This window comes from Balaenoptera musculus, chromosome 11 (genome assembly GCF_009873245.2).
Source record: "Balaenoptera musculus isolate JJ_BM4_2016_0621 chromosome 11, mBalMus1.pri.v3, whole genome shotgun sequence".
NCBI lineage: Eukaryota > Metazoa > Chordata > Mammalia > Artiodactyla > Balaenopteridae > Balaenoptera > Balaenoptera musculus.
Window position 1 is genome coordinate 64965145 of NC_045795.1, and position 19190 is coordinate 64984334.

Below are 19190 nucleotides of genomic sequence, written 5' to 3' on the forward strand. Positions count from 1 at the left end.
TTTTCCATCAGACACACATACCTAAATTATTCTGAACTCGGACTTCCCTGGTGGTCCAGTGGGTAAGAATCCACGCTCCCAATACGGGAGGCCTGGGTTCAATCCCTGGTTAGGGAACTAGATCCCATATGCATGTCGCAACTGAGTCTGCATGCCGCAACTAAGAAGCCCACATGTCGCAACTAAAAGTCCGCATGCCGCAACTAAAAACATGCCACAACGAAGATCCCATGTGCAGCAACTAAGACCCAGTGTGGCCTACATAAATAAATTAAAAAAAAAAATTACTCTGAACTCATGTCAGAATGAGGAAGGTATAAAATGAGAAGGTAGATCAGTGATTATATACATCACAAAAGATAACCAAAGATGGTGCTGGTACAACTGGCTATCTATGTAAAAAGAATGAAGTTGGACCTCATCCTCACATTATACACAAAAAATGGGAGAGGATCTGAACAGACACTTCTCCCAAGAAGATAAGCAAATGGCCGGTAAGCACATGAAAAGTTGCTCAACATCGTTAGCCGTCAGGGAAATGCAAATCAAAAGCAAAATGAGATACCATTTAAACCCAGGAGGACGACTATAATAAAAGATAATAGGGACTTCCCTGGAAGTCCAGTGGTTAAGACTCCGCGCTTCCAATGCAGGGGCATGGGTTCCATCCCTGCTCGGAGAACCAAGACCCCACAGGCCGTGGGGCACGGCCAAAAAATACAATTAAAAAAATAATTTTTTTTTTAAAAATAATGAAAGATAACAGGGACTTCCCTGGTGGCACAGTGGGTAACAAGCCACCTGCCAATGCAGAGGACACGGGTTCGAGCTCTGGTCCGGGAAGATCCCACATGCCGCGGAGCAACTAAGCCCACGTGCCACAACTGCTGAGCCTGCGCTCTACAGCCTGTGAGCCACAACGACAGAAGCCCGCACAACTACCGTCCAAGCTATGCTCTGCAACAAGAGAAGTCACCCCAATGAGAAACCCGCACACCGCAACAAAGAGTAGCCCCCGCTCACTGCAACTAGAGAAAGTCCACACACAGCAACGAAGACCCAACACAACCAAAAATAAATAAATTTAAAAAAAAAAAGATAACAAATGTTGGCAAGGATGTGAAAAAATTGGAATTCTCATACACTGCTGGTGGCAATGTAAAATGGTGTAGGCTGCTTTGGAAAAAAGTCTGGCAGGGACTTCCCTGGTGGCGCAGTGGTTAAGAATCTGCCTGCCAATGCAGGGGACACAGGTTCAAGCCCTGGTCCGGGAAGATCCCACATGCCGTGGAGCAACTAAGCCCATGCGCCACAACTACTGAGCCCGCGAGCCACAACTAGAGAATGCCCGCACGCAGCAACAAAGACCCAATTCAGCCAAAAATAAAAATAAATAAATTTATAAAATACTTTAAAAAACAAACAAACAAAAGTCTGGCAGATCATCAAAAGATTAAACATAGCATATGACAAAGATATGAAAACCACACCACATGACCCAGCAGTTTCACTCTTAGTTACATACTCAAGAGAAATAGAAACTATACTCACATAAAAACTTGGACATGAGGGACTTCCCTGATGGTCCAGTGGTTAAGAATCTGCCTTCCAATGCAGGGGACGTGGGTTCGATCCCTGGTCAGGGAACTAAGACCCCACATGTGGTGAGGCAACCAAGCCCATGAGCTCGAGATCCCACGTGCTGCAACTACTGAGCCCAGGTGCCACGATGAAGAGCTCGCACGCCGCAATGAAAGATACCATATGCACAACTAAGACCCGACGTGGCCAAATAAATAAATTAATAGATAAATATTAAAAAAAAGAACTTGGACATGAATGTTAATAACAGCATTATTTAAAATAACCAAAAAGTGGAAACAACCCAAATATCCATCAACTGATGGATAAGTAAAATGTAGTACTTCCATACAACAGAATGTTTAGTAAGAAAAACATAAAATTTTGATAAAATGCTACAACACAGATGAACCCTGAAAACATTATGCTAAATGAAGTCAGTCACAAAAGACTACATATTATATGATTCCATTAATATGAATGTCCAAAATAGGCAAATCTATAGAAATAGAAAGTAGATTAGTGGGTTGTCCAGGAGACAGGGATTGGGGGAAATATGAAGTAACTGCTAATGGCTACAGGGTTTCTTTCTGGAGGTGATGAGAATGTTCTAAAATTGATGTGGTAATGGTTGCACAACTCTGTGAATAGACTAAAAACTACTAAGTTGTACACTTTACATGGAAAGGAGTGAATTATTTGATATGAGAATTATATCTCATTAAAGCCACTACTGATTTAAAAAAAAAAAAAAAAAAAGCAAGGAGGAGGCTATGTAAAGAGCATAGGCCTTGGGACTTCCCTGGTGGTCCAGTGGCTAAGACTCCACGCTCCCAATGCAGGGGGTCTGGGCTCATTCCCTGGTCAGGGAACTAGATACCACATGCCGAGACAAAGAGTTCGCATGCCGCAACTAAAGAGCCTGCATGCCACAACTAAAAGATTCTGCATGCTGCAATGAAGATCCCACATGGAGCAATGAAGATCCCGCGTGCTGCAACTAAGACCCGGCGCAGCCAAATAAACAAATAAATAAATATTAAAAAAAAAAAAAAAGAGCATAGGCCTTAAGAACAGACTTTAAGTGAACAGACTTGAAGGGATGATGTACTTTCCTAGCTGTGACTCCTCTAAGTTTCAGTTTCCTGAGGCACAATAAAAAGGGGGAGAAGGCCTACCTCCTTACAGAGTTGTCATGAGCATAAAATAATATTTACTGACACACAGTAGATGTTCAAAAAGTACGTTTTCTTCCTCATAAGCAGTATTTCTTTACACCAGTGAGTCTCAAAATGTAGTTTCCAGGCCAACATCATCATCACATGGGCAATTATCAGATATACAAACTTTCAGGTCCCAGCTCAGAACTATTAAACCAGAAACTCTAGGGAATGGGCCCAGAAATCTGTATCTTAACAAGTCTTCCAGGTGACTGATGCATGCTCAAGTTTGAGAATCAGTGCTTTACACCAAAGACTAAAGCAGACAACGAAGCCAATTACTACAGAACAGCAGTTTTCAAGCTCTTTGGTCTCAGCACCCTTTCAAAAAATGATTGAGGACCAACCCCAAAGAGCTTTTCTTTCCACGAGCATAGATAACAATTCTTACTGTATTAGAAAATCAAACTAGGAAACTTAGAAAAATATTAATTCATTAAAAATCACCACATAGAGCAGAAGCAAGAAGAACTACAATTCTGCAGCCCGTGGAAGGAAAACCACATTCACAGAAAGACAGACAAAATGAAAAGGCAGAGGACTTTGTACCAGATGAAGGAACAAGATAAAACCCCAGAAAAACAACTAAATGAAGTGGAGATAGGAAACCTTCCAGAGAAAGAATTCAGAATAATGATAGTGAACATGATCCCGGACCTTGGAAAAAGAATGGAGGCAAACATCGAGAAGATAGAAGAAATGTTCAACAAAGACCTAGAAGAATTAAAGAACAAACAAACAGAGATGAACAATACAATAACTGAAGTGAAAAATACACTAAAAGGAATCAATAGCAAAATAACTGAGGCAGAACAACAGATAAGTGACCTGGAAGACAGAATGGTGGAATTCACTGCCACAGAACAGAATAAAGAAAAAAGAAGGAGAAAAAATGAAGACAGCCTAAGAGACCTTTGGGACAACATTAAACACAATAACATTCGCATTATAGGGGTCCCAGAAGGAGAAGTGAGAGAGAAAGGACCTGAGAAAATATTTGAAGAGATTATAGTCGAAAACTTCCCTAACATAGGAAAGGAAATATCCACCCAAGTCTAGGAAGTGCAGAGAGTCTCAGGCAGGATAAACCCAAAGAGAAACACGCCAAGATACATAGTAATCAAATTGATAAAAATTAAAGACAAAGAAAAATTACTGAAACCAACAAGGCAAAAACGACAAATAACATACAAGGGAACTTCCATAAGGTTAACAGCTGATTTCTCAGCAGAAACTCTACAAGCCAGAAGGGAGTGGCATGACACATTTAAAGTGATGAAAGAGAAAAACCTACAACCAAGATTACTCCACCCGGCAAGGATCTCACTCAGATTCGATGGAGAAAGCAAAAGCTTTACACACAAGCAAAACCTACGAGAATTCAGCACCATCAAACCAGCTCTACAGCAAATGCTAAAGGAACTTCTCTAAGCAGGAAACACAACAGAAGAAAAGGACCTACAAAAACAAACCCAAAACAATTAAGAAAATGGTAACAGGAACATACATATCGATAATTACCTTAAATGTGAATGGATTAAATGCTCCAACCAAAAGACACAGGCTCGCTGAATGGCTGCAAAAACAAGACCCATATATATGCTGTCTACAAAAGACCCACTTCAGACCTAGGGACACATACAGACTGAAAGCGAGGGGATGGAAAAAGATATTCCATGCAAATGGAAATCAAGAGAAAGCTGGAGTAGCAATACTCATATCAGATAAAAGAAACTTTAAAATAAAGAATGTTACAAGAGACAAGGAAGGACACTACATAATGATCCAAGGGATCAATCCAAGAAGACGACGTAACAATTATAAATATATATGCACCCAACATAGTAGCACCTCAATACATAAGGCAACTGCTAACAGCTACAAAAGAGGAAATCGACAGTAACACAATAATAGTGGGGGACTTTAACACCTCACTTACACCAATGGACAGATCATCCAGACAGAAAATTAATAAGGAAACATAAGCTTTTAAATGACAAAATAGAGCAGATAGATTTAATTGATATTCATAGGACATTCCATCCCAAAACAGCAGATTACACTTTCTTCTCAAGTGCACACGGAACATTCTCCAGGACAGATCACATCTTGGGTCACAAGTCAAGCCTTGGTAAATTTAAGAAAATTGAAATCATATCAAGCATCTTTTCTGACCACAACGCTACGAGATTAGAAATTAGTTGCAGGGGAAAAAACATAAAAAACACAAACACATGGAGGCTAAACAATACATTACTAAATAACCAAGAGATCACTGAAGAAATCAATGAGGAAATAAAAAAATACCTAGACACAAATTACAACGAAAACACGATGATCCAAAACCTATGGGATGCAGCAAAAGCAGTTCTAAGGGGAAGTTTAGAGCAATACAAGCCTACCTCAAGAAACAAGAAAGGGCTTCCCTGGTGGCACAGTGGTTGAGAATCTGCCTGCCAATGCAGGGGACACGGGTTCCAGCCCTGGTCTGGGAAGATCCCGCGTGCTGCGGAGCAACTAAGCCCGTGCGCCACAACTACTGAGCCTGCGCTGTAGAGCCCGCAAGCCACAACTACTGAAGCCTGTGTGCCAAAACTACAGAAGCTCGTGCGCCTACAGCCCGTGCTCCACAACAAGAGAAGCCTGCACACTGCAACGAAGAGCAGCCCCCTGCTCACCACAACTAGAGAAAGCCTGCTCACAGCAATGAAAACCCAATGCAGCCATAAATAAATAAATAAATAAATTTATTAAAAAAAAAAAAAGCTACTACAAGATTCCTCTTTAAAAAAAAAAAAAGAAAAGACAAAAATCTAAGGAAGGTATTCAGAGGTTGGTATTGTGCTTTATTAATTTTCAAGGTTAAAATACCTAGGTAAATTGTCACAGAAAACAAACTGATAACTAAACAAAAAATTAAAGAAAAAAAGGCAGTTTGAAACTTAAGCCTAGATTTAAAAGGATTCTAAAGAAATACAAAAAGGAAAAAGATCATCCCAAAGACATGTATGTGCTAGAAAAGTGATACAACAATGAAGGAGGGGGACATTTCTGGGGGAATGAATTTGGTTTCACTGTTTCCAAAATCACTGTTTCTTACCTTCTATCAATCCCTCATAAATCACATTATATTTCAAGTTCCCTTCACATTTGAATCGTTACTTCTCATTCAGCTCTCCCCACCACCTTTTCCAGAGTTTTTAATTGCTTTTTTTCCCCCCGTTGATCAGAAGAGATATACTTTAAATAACTATACTTCTGCGTTCTTGATCACATAGTATGTACAGTGCTAATTACTTTCTTCTTGAGCATTCTAACTTCCTATTTCAACCTGGACAGACTGCATTCTGGGTCTTCTGTACAGACTGGGATTTAGATCTCAACTCTGAGCTGGTTCTGTTTCTTTCGTTCTCATGACTTCTTTCCTAGATTCTTTATTTGACTGAGTAGAGAAGTTTTTCAGAAAGTATGTCTGAACATGGTCCACAGCTCAGCAGCGTCAGCATCAACCTGGAATTTGTTAAAAATGCACATTCTCTGGAAACGAAAAGACTGTTGAAGAGATATCTGCATCCCCATATTCACAGCAGCATTATTTACAATGGCCAAGACATGGGAACAATCTAAGCGTCCATCAATGGATGAATGGATAAAAAAGTTCTGGAATATATATATACCATGGATATTTTTCAGCCATAAAAAGGGAGGAAATTCTGCCATTTGTGACAACGTGGATGGATGCTGAGGGCATTATGTTAAGTGAAATAAATCAGACAGAGAAAGACAAGTACCACATGATCTCGTTTACAATATATGTAAAATCTAAAAAACAAACAAAACCCCAACCAAACTCAGAAAAAGAGATCAGATTTGTGGCTACAAGAGGCAGGGGGCAGAGGGAGGAGGAACTGGATGAAGGTGGTCAAAAGGTACAAACTTCCAGTCATAAGATAACTAAGTACTAGGGATATAAAGCACAACATGATAACTATAGTTAAGATTGCTATATGGTGAACATGAAAGTTAAGAGAGTAAATCCGTGAGTTCTCATCACAAAGGAAAAAATATTCTTTTCTTTTTCTGTATATGAGATGACAGATATTAACTAAACTTGCTGTGGTTACCATTTCACAATATATATAAATCAAATCGTTGAGCTCTACACCTTAAACTTACACAGTGCTGCACGTCAATTATATCTCAATAAAACTGGGGGGGCAGGGGGGATGCAAATTCTCAGGAGTGACCCCAGACCTACTGAATTAGAATTGGGAGGGGGGGTAGACATTTTTGTTTTAAGAAACCTTCAAGGTGATTCTAATGTACCCTAAAGTTTGATAACCATTAGTGTATAAGTTTTATTGGATCTCACTTGTCTAGGTTCTTAACCTGTTTGCAGATGAATAATCTATTTCCTTTTCCTCTGTCATTCAGAACCTAAGCAATACAGAGCTCAACACAACAGAAGGACTAAGTACTCCAACTAAGGAACAATGAGAAACCATGAAGTAATATATATATTACCCCTCTTAGGAATCTTTTCTTCCAAACAATCACTGACACTAAAAAAAAATACATATCTAATACCATTTTTGGATTTTTTTGTTGTTTTATTTTGTTTTTGGCTACTTTGAGTATAAAACCAGTATTTTATTTAAACAAGAATAAACTGGGTGAGTGTGTTGGGTCAACTTCTGAATTCCACCTCATAAACAATTTTGGTCCAATATCCATTAGTTACATGTACTTAGCAATCACTTAAAATGTGGTTAGTCCAAATTACAATGTGCTTACAAGTTCAAAGCACAATCAGATTTCAAAGATTTGTGCCAAAAAAAATGGTAAAATAGTTCATCAATAATATAAGACTGAGTACATGTTGAAATAATGTTAGTTTAAATAAAATGTGATCTTAAAAAGTCAGTTTCACCTCATTCTTTTCCCCCTTTTATAAAAGAGGCTACTAGAAAATTTAGAATAACATATGTAGCTTACATTCTATTTCATATTCTGAGTCTCATGAGGAGGGACTACTGAGAACAGTGCTCAATGTGCCAGAAGACCCCACTAAGTGAGGAATCACAGCACTTGGGATCCAAACATATCTGTGCCTTTTAACAACTAGTCAGCAAAACCCTGGTAGAATTTCACTGTTCAAAAAATGCTCTTCTGAAAGTGGTAAAATCTTTATCCAACTATCATACATTTACCACTCTTACTATACAAATGAATGTAGATATGGTGAGGGAAGAGATTTAAACATGGGTAGAAGACTGGACGTGTCTACTGACAGATAAATGGATAAAAAAGATGTGGTGTGTATACACACACACACACACACACACACACACACACACACACACACAAAATGGAGTACTACTCAGCCATTAAAAAGAATGAGGGGCTTCCCTGGTGGCGCAGTGGTTGAGAATCTGCCTGCCAATGCAGGGGACACGGGTTCGAGCCCTGGTCTGGGAAGATCCCACATGCCGCGGAGCAACTGGGCCCGTGAGCCACAACTACTGAGCCTGTGCGTCTGGAGCCTGTGCTCCGCAACAAGAGAGGCCGCAATAGTGAGAGGCCTGCGCACCGCGATGAAGAGTGGCCCCCGCTCGCCGCAACTAGAGAAAGCCCTCGCACAGAAACGAAGACCCAACACAGCCAAAAATAAATAAATAAATTTATTTTTAAAAATTAAAAAAAAAAAAAAGAATGAAATAATGCCATTTGCAGCAACATGGATGGACCCAGAGATTATCATACCAAGGGAAATAAATCAAGAAAGAGGAAGACAAATACAACATATAGCACTTATATGTGGAATCTTAAGTATGACACAAATGAACCTATCTACGAAACAGAAACAGACTCACAGACATAGAGAACAGACTGTGGTTGCCAAGGGGGAGGAGGGGTGGGAGAGGGAAGTATTGGGAGTTTGGGATTAGCAGATATAAACTATTATATATAGGACGGGTAAACAACAAGGTCCTACTGTACAGCACAGGGAACTATATTCAATATTCTGTGACAAACCATAATGGAAAAAAAATATGGGAACTTCCCTGGTGGCGCAGTGGTTAAGAATCCGCCTGCCAATGCAGGGGACACGGGTTCGATCCCTGGTCCGGGAAGATCCCACATGCTGCGGAGCAACTAAGCCTGTGCCGCCACAACTACTGAGCCTGCATTCTAGAGCCCGCAAGCCACAACTACTGAGCACACGCGTCTAGAGCCCATGCTCCGCAACAAGAGAAGCCACCAGAATGAGAAGCCTGTGCACTGCAATGAAGAGTAGCCCCCGCTCACTGTAACTAGAGAAAGCCAGCACACGGCAACAAAGACCCAACGCAGCCACAAAAAAAGAATATGAAAAAGAATATATATATGTATAACTGAGTCACTCTGCTGTATAGCAGAAATTAACACATTGTAAATTAACTATACTTCAATAAAATTAAAAAAAAAAAAAAAAAAGACTGGACATGAAGGGCCAGAAAAGGCAGCAATAAACAGCCTACCAATCTGAAGTGATGATCAGGACCCCAATCAGCCCACAAAGTGCCAGTGAGAGAATAGCTGATTTCAGTCCTGTTTTTGGCTGCAAACCCTTGTTTGCAGAATACACCACATTATGACTTCTGCCTCCCCAAGGCAGAAGCTGGAATCACTGTCCCAACCTCTCCTGCAGCTAGAGTGCAGGCGTGTGACCAAGGCTTCCCAAATTAGACACACTGCATGAAATCTGGACTCAAAACAGAGCAACATGAGGCAGCAGGAACCACAACCTCCATTTTCTGGTGAGAGTGGAAGATTGTGGCAGAAATGGAACAGGATGGCATAAATCCCAATGAGAGACTATGGTAGGACAAGGACCTGTGCCCAGGGGTGTGGCTGAAGGTCTTTGCCAAGGCAGGCTAGCAATGTGACCTGAGTCCTGTTCCTGGCTGTGCAGCCTCCAAGACACATTCTCTAAAAACCAAAACTCAGATAGATACAAAAGATATCAAAACAAGTTGAGAACTTTAAAATAGTATTTACCTTGGGAGAGAAAGATGTACAGAGGGGTATTAGAGATCTGAACTGCATCTGTAACGTTATGTTTTTTAAAAAAAAAACAAAAAAAAGCAAAAATGGCAAACTGCCAACACAGTAGGAATACTTGTTCTAAATATTTGTCTGGATACTTACTTTTCAAATGTTTGAAAAGCAACTGGGGCCCTAGGTAGGAATGGCACTAATGAGGAGAAGGAGAGGAAGAAGAAAACAACAGTGGCTATTATTTATTTGAGGGCTTACTACGTTCCAGGCAGTGTACTTAGGACTTAGCATTTTATGGAATCCTCAAAGTAACTACAACATAAATTCTTTTATTTCCATGATGTAGCTAAGGAAACGGACTCAAAGTGGTTAAGTCACTTGTCTATAACCATATATCTAAAGAATCAGAGGCAGATCGAACTCATGTTTGTTTAAGGGCAGTCTGGCTCTTGATTACCTCCTTCCTCACTCTCAGCAATTCTACACTGAGGTGAGGGGTTAGGGACTGACTGCCCCAGCACAGAGGGAATGTGCAACAGCAAAAAGAGGAAGAGGGACAGAAGTTGGGATGACAAATGAGGAAGAATTGTACTTTGATCCACTGAAGGCTTGAGATCTTTACTTCTAGCAACAAAAGAATCAAGTGCTGAGAAATCTCCTTCCCCAAAGCATCCTTCACTTAGCAGGACCAGACTGACCAACCAGCCTTGTATGAAGCCTCAGTTCCTGCCCTATAGAAGTACAGAGAAGAAACAAGAAATTCTATGGGTGCTAAGTGAAACCGGACTCCTAGAATTCACCATCAGAGGGTCTTCTCTCTGGCATACACATTTAACTCCATGTGGATACTTTAGGAAGTACCCAACTCAAGAGGGCTCTTGAAAGTGAAGTTCCAAATGAACCACCTTCACCTAGCTCAGGCAGACCTATCAACAACAGGAAACTTAGGCCTTCCTGGTATTGTACAAACTGTGAAGGTATTTACATGACAGCTCTTCCTTTTGCCTCAAGAAAGTGCCTCCCTATCTTAAGTAAACATATGCTACTGTGATATTGTAATATAATTTTTGGTCTTTTCTCTGATTCTTGATCTGAGCTCTTAAGACCTTTGTAATTTCCTAAGTGATAATATAAATGCTAGGATCATATTATTTTCTGAGGCAACTTTGGTGGGCTCCTGGATGAGGGCTGGTCACCTCAAAGGCCAAGCCATAATTAGAAACTTGGTACTTTCAGCCCCACCCTCCATTCTCTGGAGAGGGAAGAGGGGCTAGAAATTGAGTTACTAATCGATCATACCTATATGATGTAGCCTCCTCAAAAATCCCGAAAGTTTGGGGTTTAGAGAGTTCCTGGATTGGTGAATACATTCACGTGCTGGAAGGGTGGTACACCCCAACTCCATGAGGACAGAGGCTCCTGTGTTCACGACCCTTCAGAACCTCGCCCCATGTATCTCTTTATTTGGTTGTTGAACCGTATCCTTTATCATTTCCTTAATTATATAATAAACTGGTAAATGTGTTTCCCTGAGTTCTGTGAGCTGTTCTGGCAAATCATCATACCCAAGGAGGGGTAGTGAGAATCGCAATTTATAGCCAGTTAGTCAAAAGTACAGGTGAGATAACCTGGGACTTGCAACTAGTGTCGGAAGTGGGGGGCAGTCTTGTGAAACTGATCCCTTAACTTGCGGGGATCTGACGCTAACTCCAAGCAGATAGTGTCAGAACTGAATTGAATTATAGGCCAGCCAGCTGGTGTGAAGAATTGGTCATTGTGGGGGAAAAAACACACATTTCGGGGCCAAAAGTGTGAGTGTGGTAGTAGCAGAGAGTAAACGGACACAGTGAGTTTTATTCAGACAGCTACTCTAATTAACTTTTGACACAGACCTTTGTCTCCCATCAATTCACTAACACTGTTCTAAGGATATGATTACTCTGTCAAATCTAACAAGCTATGTGGCCGCTTCTAGGCTGGAAAGATGAGAAATTCTTGGGGACAGAACAAACTCTCTGGGATGGCGACAGATGGTTTTAAAAAAGCAATCTAATTTTACCGCAATTTTTAAAAAAAGCAACTTAGAAAACTCTCTGCCCTCAAGGTAATGAATTGTTTTGAAATTTCAAATAACATTAATATAGGCATAATTTTACATTCATATCAAAAGGGTTAGGTTGAGACACAATACTATGGGCCAAAGAGCCTTTTAACATTTGAACTGAGAAGGCAGGTCTGTTCAGCTCCATATTTCAGTGTACACGTCACCTCTCTAGTCTCATCCTTTCACTCAGTGCACTCCAGTTACACAGCCATTCTGCCATTTTTCAAATAAGCAGGCTCCCACCTTAGGGCTTTCTGATTTGGAATGCTCTTTCCTCAGATAACCATATGGCTCACTCACCAGCTCTCTTTGGTCTTAACTCAAAAGTCACCAGGATATTAAGGCTTACCCTGGCCACCCCCATCTGCTTTGTTTTTCTCCTCTGCATTTATCACTATATAACAAGATTTTTAAAAATCTTATATATCATCTAACCCCTCCCAGCTATAATGTATGTTCCACAAGGTCAGGAAGCTTTCTGTCTTGTTCAGTGCTGTACCTAAACATCTAGCAAAGGGCTTCATACATAAACACAAACATATGGAGATGTCTGGGATAGGGGAAAAAAGGTTAAGAATCATTGTCCTATACAAGTTCAAAGCAAAATATTCGCAAGCAACACTTTTTTTTTTTTTTTATTACAAAAGTAGTTCATGTTTAAAAAAAAAAAAATTCAAGCACTCCTCCTTAGTACCCCACTACCCCACCCAATTACTGTTTTGGGCTTTATTACTACTATTTAAGGACCACTACATTCTACATATGCTAAAAGCCAGTGATATTAAACTGGTTCTGACACTCTGTAACCTGTTAAACATCCTGCTCTGTCAATATACATAGATCTACCTCATTCTTCTGGCTGCACAGGACAATATAGTACAGTTGTATCATTATTTGCCATTTCCCTTACTGAAAGAGTGACTTGTTTCCAGTGTTACTACTATAAGCAATGTGGCAGTGAATATCCTTATATACACATTTATCTGTGAACACAAATGCAAGGCCAAAGGTACGCATATTTAAACATTTGACAAGTATTGCCAAATTCACTCTCAAGAAAATCACACTAATTTATCCTCTTATACACTTGCTACCCTGGGTGAAATCTTTATAACTGTTTTCCTATCTAATAAATAAAACATATTTCATTTTAAAAACTTACACTTCCATAATCACCAGAAGCATGAAGCATCTTTTGACATACTTACTAGCACAATCTGTATTTCCTCCCCCATGAACTATCTATTTATATCCTTTGTTCATTTTTCCACTAGATCATTTTTCTTTCCTATTTTGTAAGTTTCTTGTGTATTAGAAACACTAGTTAGGAGCACAGGCTCGAGTTAAAACAGCTTGGGTGCAAACGCTAGCTATCAGAAGATGAGTTAACCTCCCTATACCTCATGTGCTATTTTTAGTTTCAAAAATTATACTTTTAGGGCTTCCCTGGTGGCGCAGTGGTTAAGAATCCGTCTGCCAATGCAGGGGACAAGGGTTCGAGCCCTGGTCCAGGAAGATCCCACATGCCACGGAGCAACTAAGCCCGTGCGCCACAACTACTGAGCCTGCGCTCTAGAGCCCGCGCACCGTAACTACTGAAGCCTGCATGCCCTAGAGCCCGTGCTCCACAAGACAAGCCACCGCAATGAGAAGCCCGCGCACCGCAACGAAGAGTAGCCCCCACTCACTGCAACTAGAGAAAGCCTGCGCACAGCAACGAAGACCCAATGCAGCCAAAAATAAATTAATTAAATAAAAAATTTTTAAAAATTATACCTTTAAAGAAAGAATATACAGACCTATAAAACAGATCAAGAAACAACATGTGTATAAAATAATTTTGTAACTGCTAGGCCCATATTTTCTGTCACTCAGAAAATGTTTTTCCGAAGTCTTATATAAAGTTGTATCTTTAGCCATATATTTATTGATATTGTCTGGCTTATGATTTTTTTTAAAACAAGTTTTTATTGTATTTAAGACACTTAGGTTTTTTTTGGACACGCTGCGCAACTTGCAGGATCCCCACCAGGGACTGAACCTGGGTCCCCTGCACTGGAAGCGCCGAGTCCGAACCACTGGACTGCCAGGGAATTTCCTGGCTTATGATTTTGATAGCTTTAGATTTATTAACATTGTCAACTTTCATATAACATTAATAACAACTTACAATCTTTATTTAAATTAAATCTACAAAGCCAACTTTTAGAAAAATTAAATTCCATTTGGCTTAAGACAGTTATTAATGAAAATATATTTGTCTTAAAAATTTTTTTAATTTATGAAAAGGAAAGAAAGATTAGTCTCAAGAAAGGTAAACTAGGCTTAACTAAACTTTGGTCCAAGAATGCTTGGCTAAAAGGTCTTTTTTTTTTTTTTTTCCAGCCATGCTACGCGGCTTGTGGGAGCTTAGTTCCCTGACCAGGGATCAAACCTGGGCCCTTGGCAGTGAAAGTGTGGAGTCCTAACCACTGGACCGCCAGGGAATTCCCTAAAAGGTCATTTTTAATTTTAAATAAAGGGGATAAAAACTACTTTTGCACATATCATATACCACAAACCATATCTTGGCAACTTGTACGGTAGAAATTTGTGGTAAGATTTTTTAGAACTACTTGAATAAAGCAAAAAAAAAACCCTCACCTAGGAAATTTTTTTTTAAAGGAAAAAATGAGGTTTCCTCTACCTACACAAATAACTTGAATTAAAATTGATAACCTGTGTGGGAAAGGGAACCACACATAAATAGCCGCCTAACAGGCTGGCTAAAATGTGACCCGTAGAAAAAAATATGATTCTTACCAAAAGAGCACTGATAATTATTATTGAATTATTATATCACTTGCTGATCAAGCTAACATTCCATGGGCTGTAAATATAGTAATTTTTATGCAGGGGTCCCCTGAGGTCTGAAAATTAGTTCAAAGATTCTTTCAGGGTAAAAAAAGATTGGGAAAAGCTATCTCAGAGTTTACTTCTTTCCTTAGGAAGGCTTTCCACAACCTAAAATTACAGAAACTTTCTATACTGCCTTTTCATAGTTCATTGTTTTCTTGTTATCTGACTCTTCAACCCATCTGGACCTTATTTTAATTATGAGAGGTATCTGACTATTTCCAAAAGAGGAGTAGACTGCCTTACTCCACTAATGGAATATATCCTTTCCTCACTGATCAGCAGAGCCACTTTCATCCTATACCTGGTATCTACTCATAATGTATGCAGACACGAGTGTGTATATGTTTTAAAGTCCTTGGTCAACTCCCAACACGTGGGTCCCCAAAGGAGCCTTCTACTCTTTGTATTCTTTACTTCTTGGATTAGGGGACCCTGAGAACTGCTCCATCTTTCCTAAAAGTTTCTCTCTTAGATGAATTCCTCTATCACCTGATTCTGTTTGTTTCCTCTCTTGCAGCAATTCCTCAGATTTAGTGGGTTTAAAAAAAAAAAATCATTCCCTATTTATTATTTTTAGTGAAGTTTAGTTGCTGTACAATTTTATAAGTTACAGGTGTACAATATAGTGATTCACAATTTTTAAAGGTTAAGATTTAGTGGGTTTTTTGATGGCACTTTTTTTCCCCCAGCACTGCTAGAAAAAAAAACTTTTAAGTATCTTTTCAGTCACTGAGGATGGGAAAATATGTGTTCTTATGAGTCCACCATATTGAACCTATCTCATGGATTTATTATTTTATTTCTTCTTCCATTTACAAGGGGTTTGGGAAAAATGATGATACTAATAGGTGATCTCAATTAGCTATCTTGAACGTAAAGTCTCAAAAAACACTTTAAACTCAAATCCCAAACTATTTTAATCTTACGAAAAAGAAGATCCAAGCAGTAAAAAACAGAATAATTTCTTCAACCGAAAAGTCAGGCCTTCCCTTTTTACCTTTCCTGTACCTTTCCTTCCTTATAGAGACTGGAATAAACAACTGCATCCCTCCATGTGCCAGATGCTTTCTTGTTATCTCATTCAGTCTCACTAAATAGTATTATCCCTACTGACAGATGAAAAAACTAGCACTAAAAAGATTAAGAAAATATCAACAAATAAGAAGTCAGGTCAAATTTAAACCCAGGAATGCAACTCCAAAGCCCAGGTCCTTCCAATATACTCACCTACATTGCTAAGGGGCAAAACCTTCTATCTCACCAAACACACCTCTTCACACTCTTGCCTCTCCATCATGTTCTACTCCCTTTCCTATTCTCTTGGTGGAAGTCATGGAGGGCAAAGTGAAATGCAACCACAATAGACAATAGCAAGAAAGCAGCATTTGTAACTGTAGGAGAGTTTTAGTTTCACATAAGGACCCCTAAAGAGGAAAACTTACCTTCTCGGCAAATGTATTAAGTTTCTCATCTTTCAGTAAGCATATTATCAATTAGCATTATTTCTTGAGGTTTATAAATATCAAATGCAGGCCTAGAAATTTACAGGTGACATTGAGTCATGGAATCATACAACTACATGAATAAGAGCCTTTCCATTTAAAAAAAAAGTTCCAAATATCATGCTTTTAGTAATGAGCTAAGACTAGCCCTCCTATGTTCTTGATCTGCTCAGGGTGACACAGACAGAAGGGGAGCTTCAGTCACACACAGTGTGACACATCCAAATCCAGTTCCAAAAGACCTCTTAATTTCTATACTGTTCAGTTCTCCAAAGCAAATGGCAAGTATCTGTAGCCTCTTAAGTTTACAGTAGTTGTAAATATTTTTAGTCTATGTTAACTATGAAAGCCCTTGTGTAAGATAAAATGTTTTAAAAAAACCAGAATATTCCCCTTGGTGAAAATAATCTCTGACATCTGTATATAGACGTGATGCTCTACTAACCAAAACCCTGATGGCAAATAAAGTCTATTCAATAGGATGCACCTCAACATTTATTTCCCTTTTACCTGAACCTGCTGTGGCTGTTGAACCTGGATCTGCTGTTCTTGCTGGGTTTGTGGCTGAACACTGGTGGTGACTGGACAGGCAAGTTCAAGCAAAGACCCGGCCACTTCGGTGCTGTCTGTGTAAATGCAGTTCCCACCCTGTTGGTACACCATGGTAGTGGTGGCCGTCTGCTGGAACTCCTGAAGGGCTTCTGGCCCCTTAGAGGCTAGCGAGTCCAGAAATTCCTTCATCCTGTGTTGCGGGACAGACCGCGCCTTCACTCTGATGTACTCTTCAAAGGAGATGGTGTTCTCCAGAGAATTATTCATATTGCAGAGTCCTTAGGGTTCCTAGAAATAAAATAAATGGACAGAAGTCAAAACTATGTCACTGTTTTAACATACTGAAATGCACAGAGCAATCACTCTTGCATCAGTGTGGACTATTCAGGGCAGCTGTATATATCTGGAATCCAAAGTAAGATTTTATTAAATAACCTTATTTTTTTTTCAGTTAATGGCATCTGAAAATTGTTTCCATAAACATTTCTTAAATCAAACTATCACACTGAAAACAAAAAACAAAAGCATGTGTCACAGTACTGGATGAAACGGGCTGCAAATACACTCTCCACCCAGCACTAGGCCAATCCCATCTTCTCTGCAGAGCCAAGCACTGGACAAGAAAAGTCACATGCAACACTGCTCTGTGACCATCAGAGAGGACTACCAAGGAAGGTAGGAGCCAGGATTCCTACCAACATGTTCTATTTCCACTGCCAACTATGTTTTACAGTGAAGGGACACCTATGCCACCTAGCTGTGGCAAGACCCTGGAGACAAGGGATGTGTTCATTTCCCACCAGAAACACCAAAATCCCATTTTGCTGTATTACTGCTCACATTCTTTGCTGCATAGCTTACTGGTTAAAAGCATGGATTTTGGAGCCAGCCTTTCCTGGGTTTAAAATCCAGCTCGAGGGCTTCCCTGGTGGCACAGTGGTTAAGAATCTGCCTGCCAATGCAGGAGACACAGGTTCGAGCCCTGGTCTGGGAAGATCCCACATGCCGCGGAGCAACTAAGCCCGTGTGCCACAGCTGCTGAGCCTGCACTCTAGAGCGCGTGAGCCACAACTACTGAAGCCCGCGTGCCACAACTACTGAGGCCCGCGCGCCTGGAGCCTGTGCTCCGCAACAAGGGAAGCCACCGCAATGAGAAGCCCGCCAACAAAGAGTAGCCCCCACTTGCCGCAACTAGAGAAAGCTGGCACGCAGCAACAAAGACCCAACGCAGCCAAAAATAAAAATAAATAAAATAAATTTATTAAAAAAAAAAACCCAGCTGGAACTCTCCTTGCTGTGTTACCCTGGACAAGTCAGTTAACTTTAGTTTTGTCTATAAATCGGAATATTAAAATAGCATGTACGTCAAAAAGTTGACTTGAGAATTAAATATATGTAAAGCACTTAGAAAAGTACCTGACATATATCAGTGCCACATAATTATTAACTATTCTATTAAAGTAAGTGGGGGGAGAAAATTGAATAGTACCTTAAATAACTAGGTCACTTCAGAAATCAATTCTGCAAGTTTTTCATCAGGGTATTTACCTTAAGAATTAATCTGGAGACTTCCCTGGTGGCACAGTGGTTAAGGATCCACCTGTTAATGCAGGGGACAGGGGTTCGAGCCCTGGTCCGGGAAGATCCCACATGCCTTGGAGCAAATAAGCCCATGCGCCACAACTACTGAGCCTGCGCTCTAGAGCCTGAGAGCTACAACTACTGAGCCCACGTGCTGCAACTACTGAAACCCCTGTGCCTAGAGCCCGTGCTCCTCAACAAGAGAAGCCATCGCAATGAGAAGCCCACGCACTGCAACGAAGAATAGCCCTCGCTAGCCGCAACTAGAGAAAGCCCACGCACAGCAATGAAGACGCAACGCGGCCGAAAAAAGATAAATAAAATTAAAATTTTAAAAAATTAAAAAAAAAAGAATTAATCTGCAAGGGTGGATAGTAGCTCTCAATCACCTGGGAGACAACCATGCAATCTATCCATGAACTGCTGAGGGCCCTGTCACTGCTGCTTTCATACCATACTCATACTGACCAGTACCACCTCCAGGACAAAAGCAATGGCAGGATATGAAAGTTACACAAACCAAGTGAATCTCTTTGCCAAAAAAACACTCTCAGTCAATCTCAAATGTCTAGAAAAGTGATTTGTTTCCTTGAGCCAACCGACTAGAAATATGAGTCTCTCTTTCACTGCCCAGATGTTGTCTTCTGTTAACAGATATAAGGTGTGTGGGTAATCATATATCTTCCACCTGGCTCTAAACTCTAGTAGACA

General features: G+C 40.1%; 1 protein-coding gene across 3 annotated transcripts in view; it reads right to left on the reverse strand.

Moving 5' to 3' along the window:
• Positions 1 to 19190, reverse strand: part of QRICH1 (glutamine rich 1) — a 49271-nt gene that overhangs the window by 20174 nt on the left and 9907 nt on the right. For all 3 annotated transcript variants that reach the window (XM_036868129.1, XM_036868131.1, XM_036868130.1), the window contains one exon: positions 16857 to 17186. In XM_036868129.1, the coding sequence (XP_036724024.1) occupies positions 16857 to 17165 (309 nt within the window). In that variant the 5' untranslated portion in view covers positions 17166 to 17186. The remainder of the gene's footprint in view (positions 1 to 16856; positions 17187 to 19190) is intronic.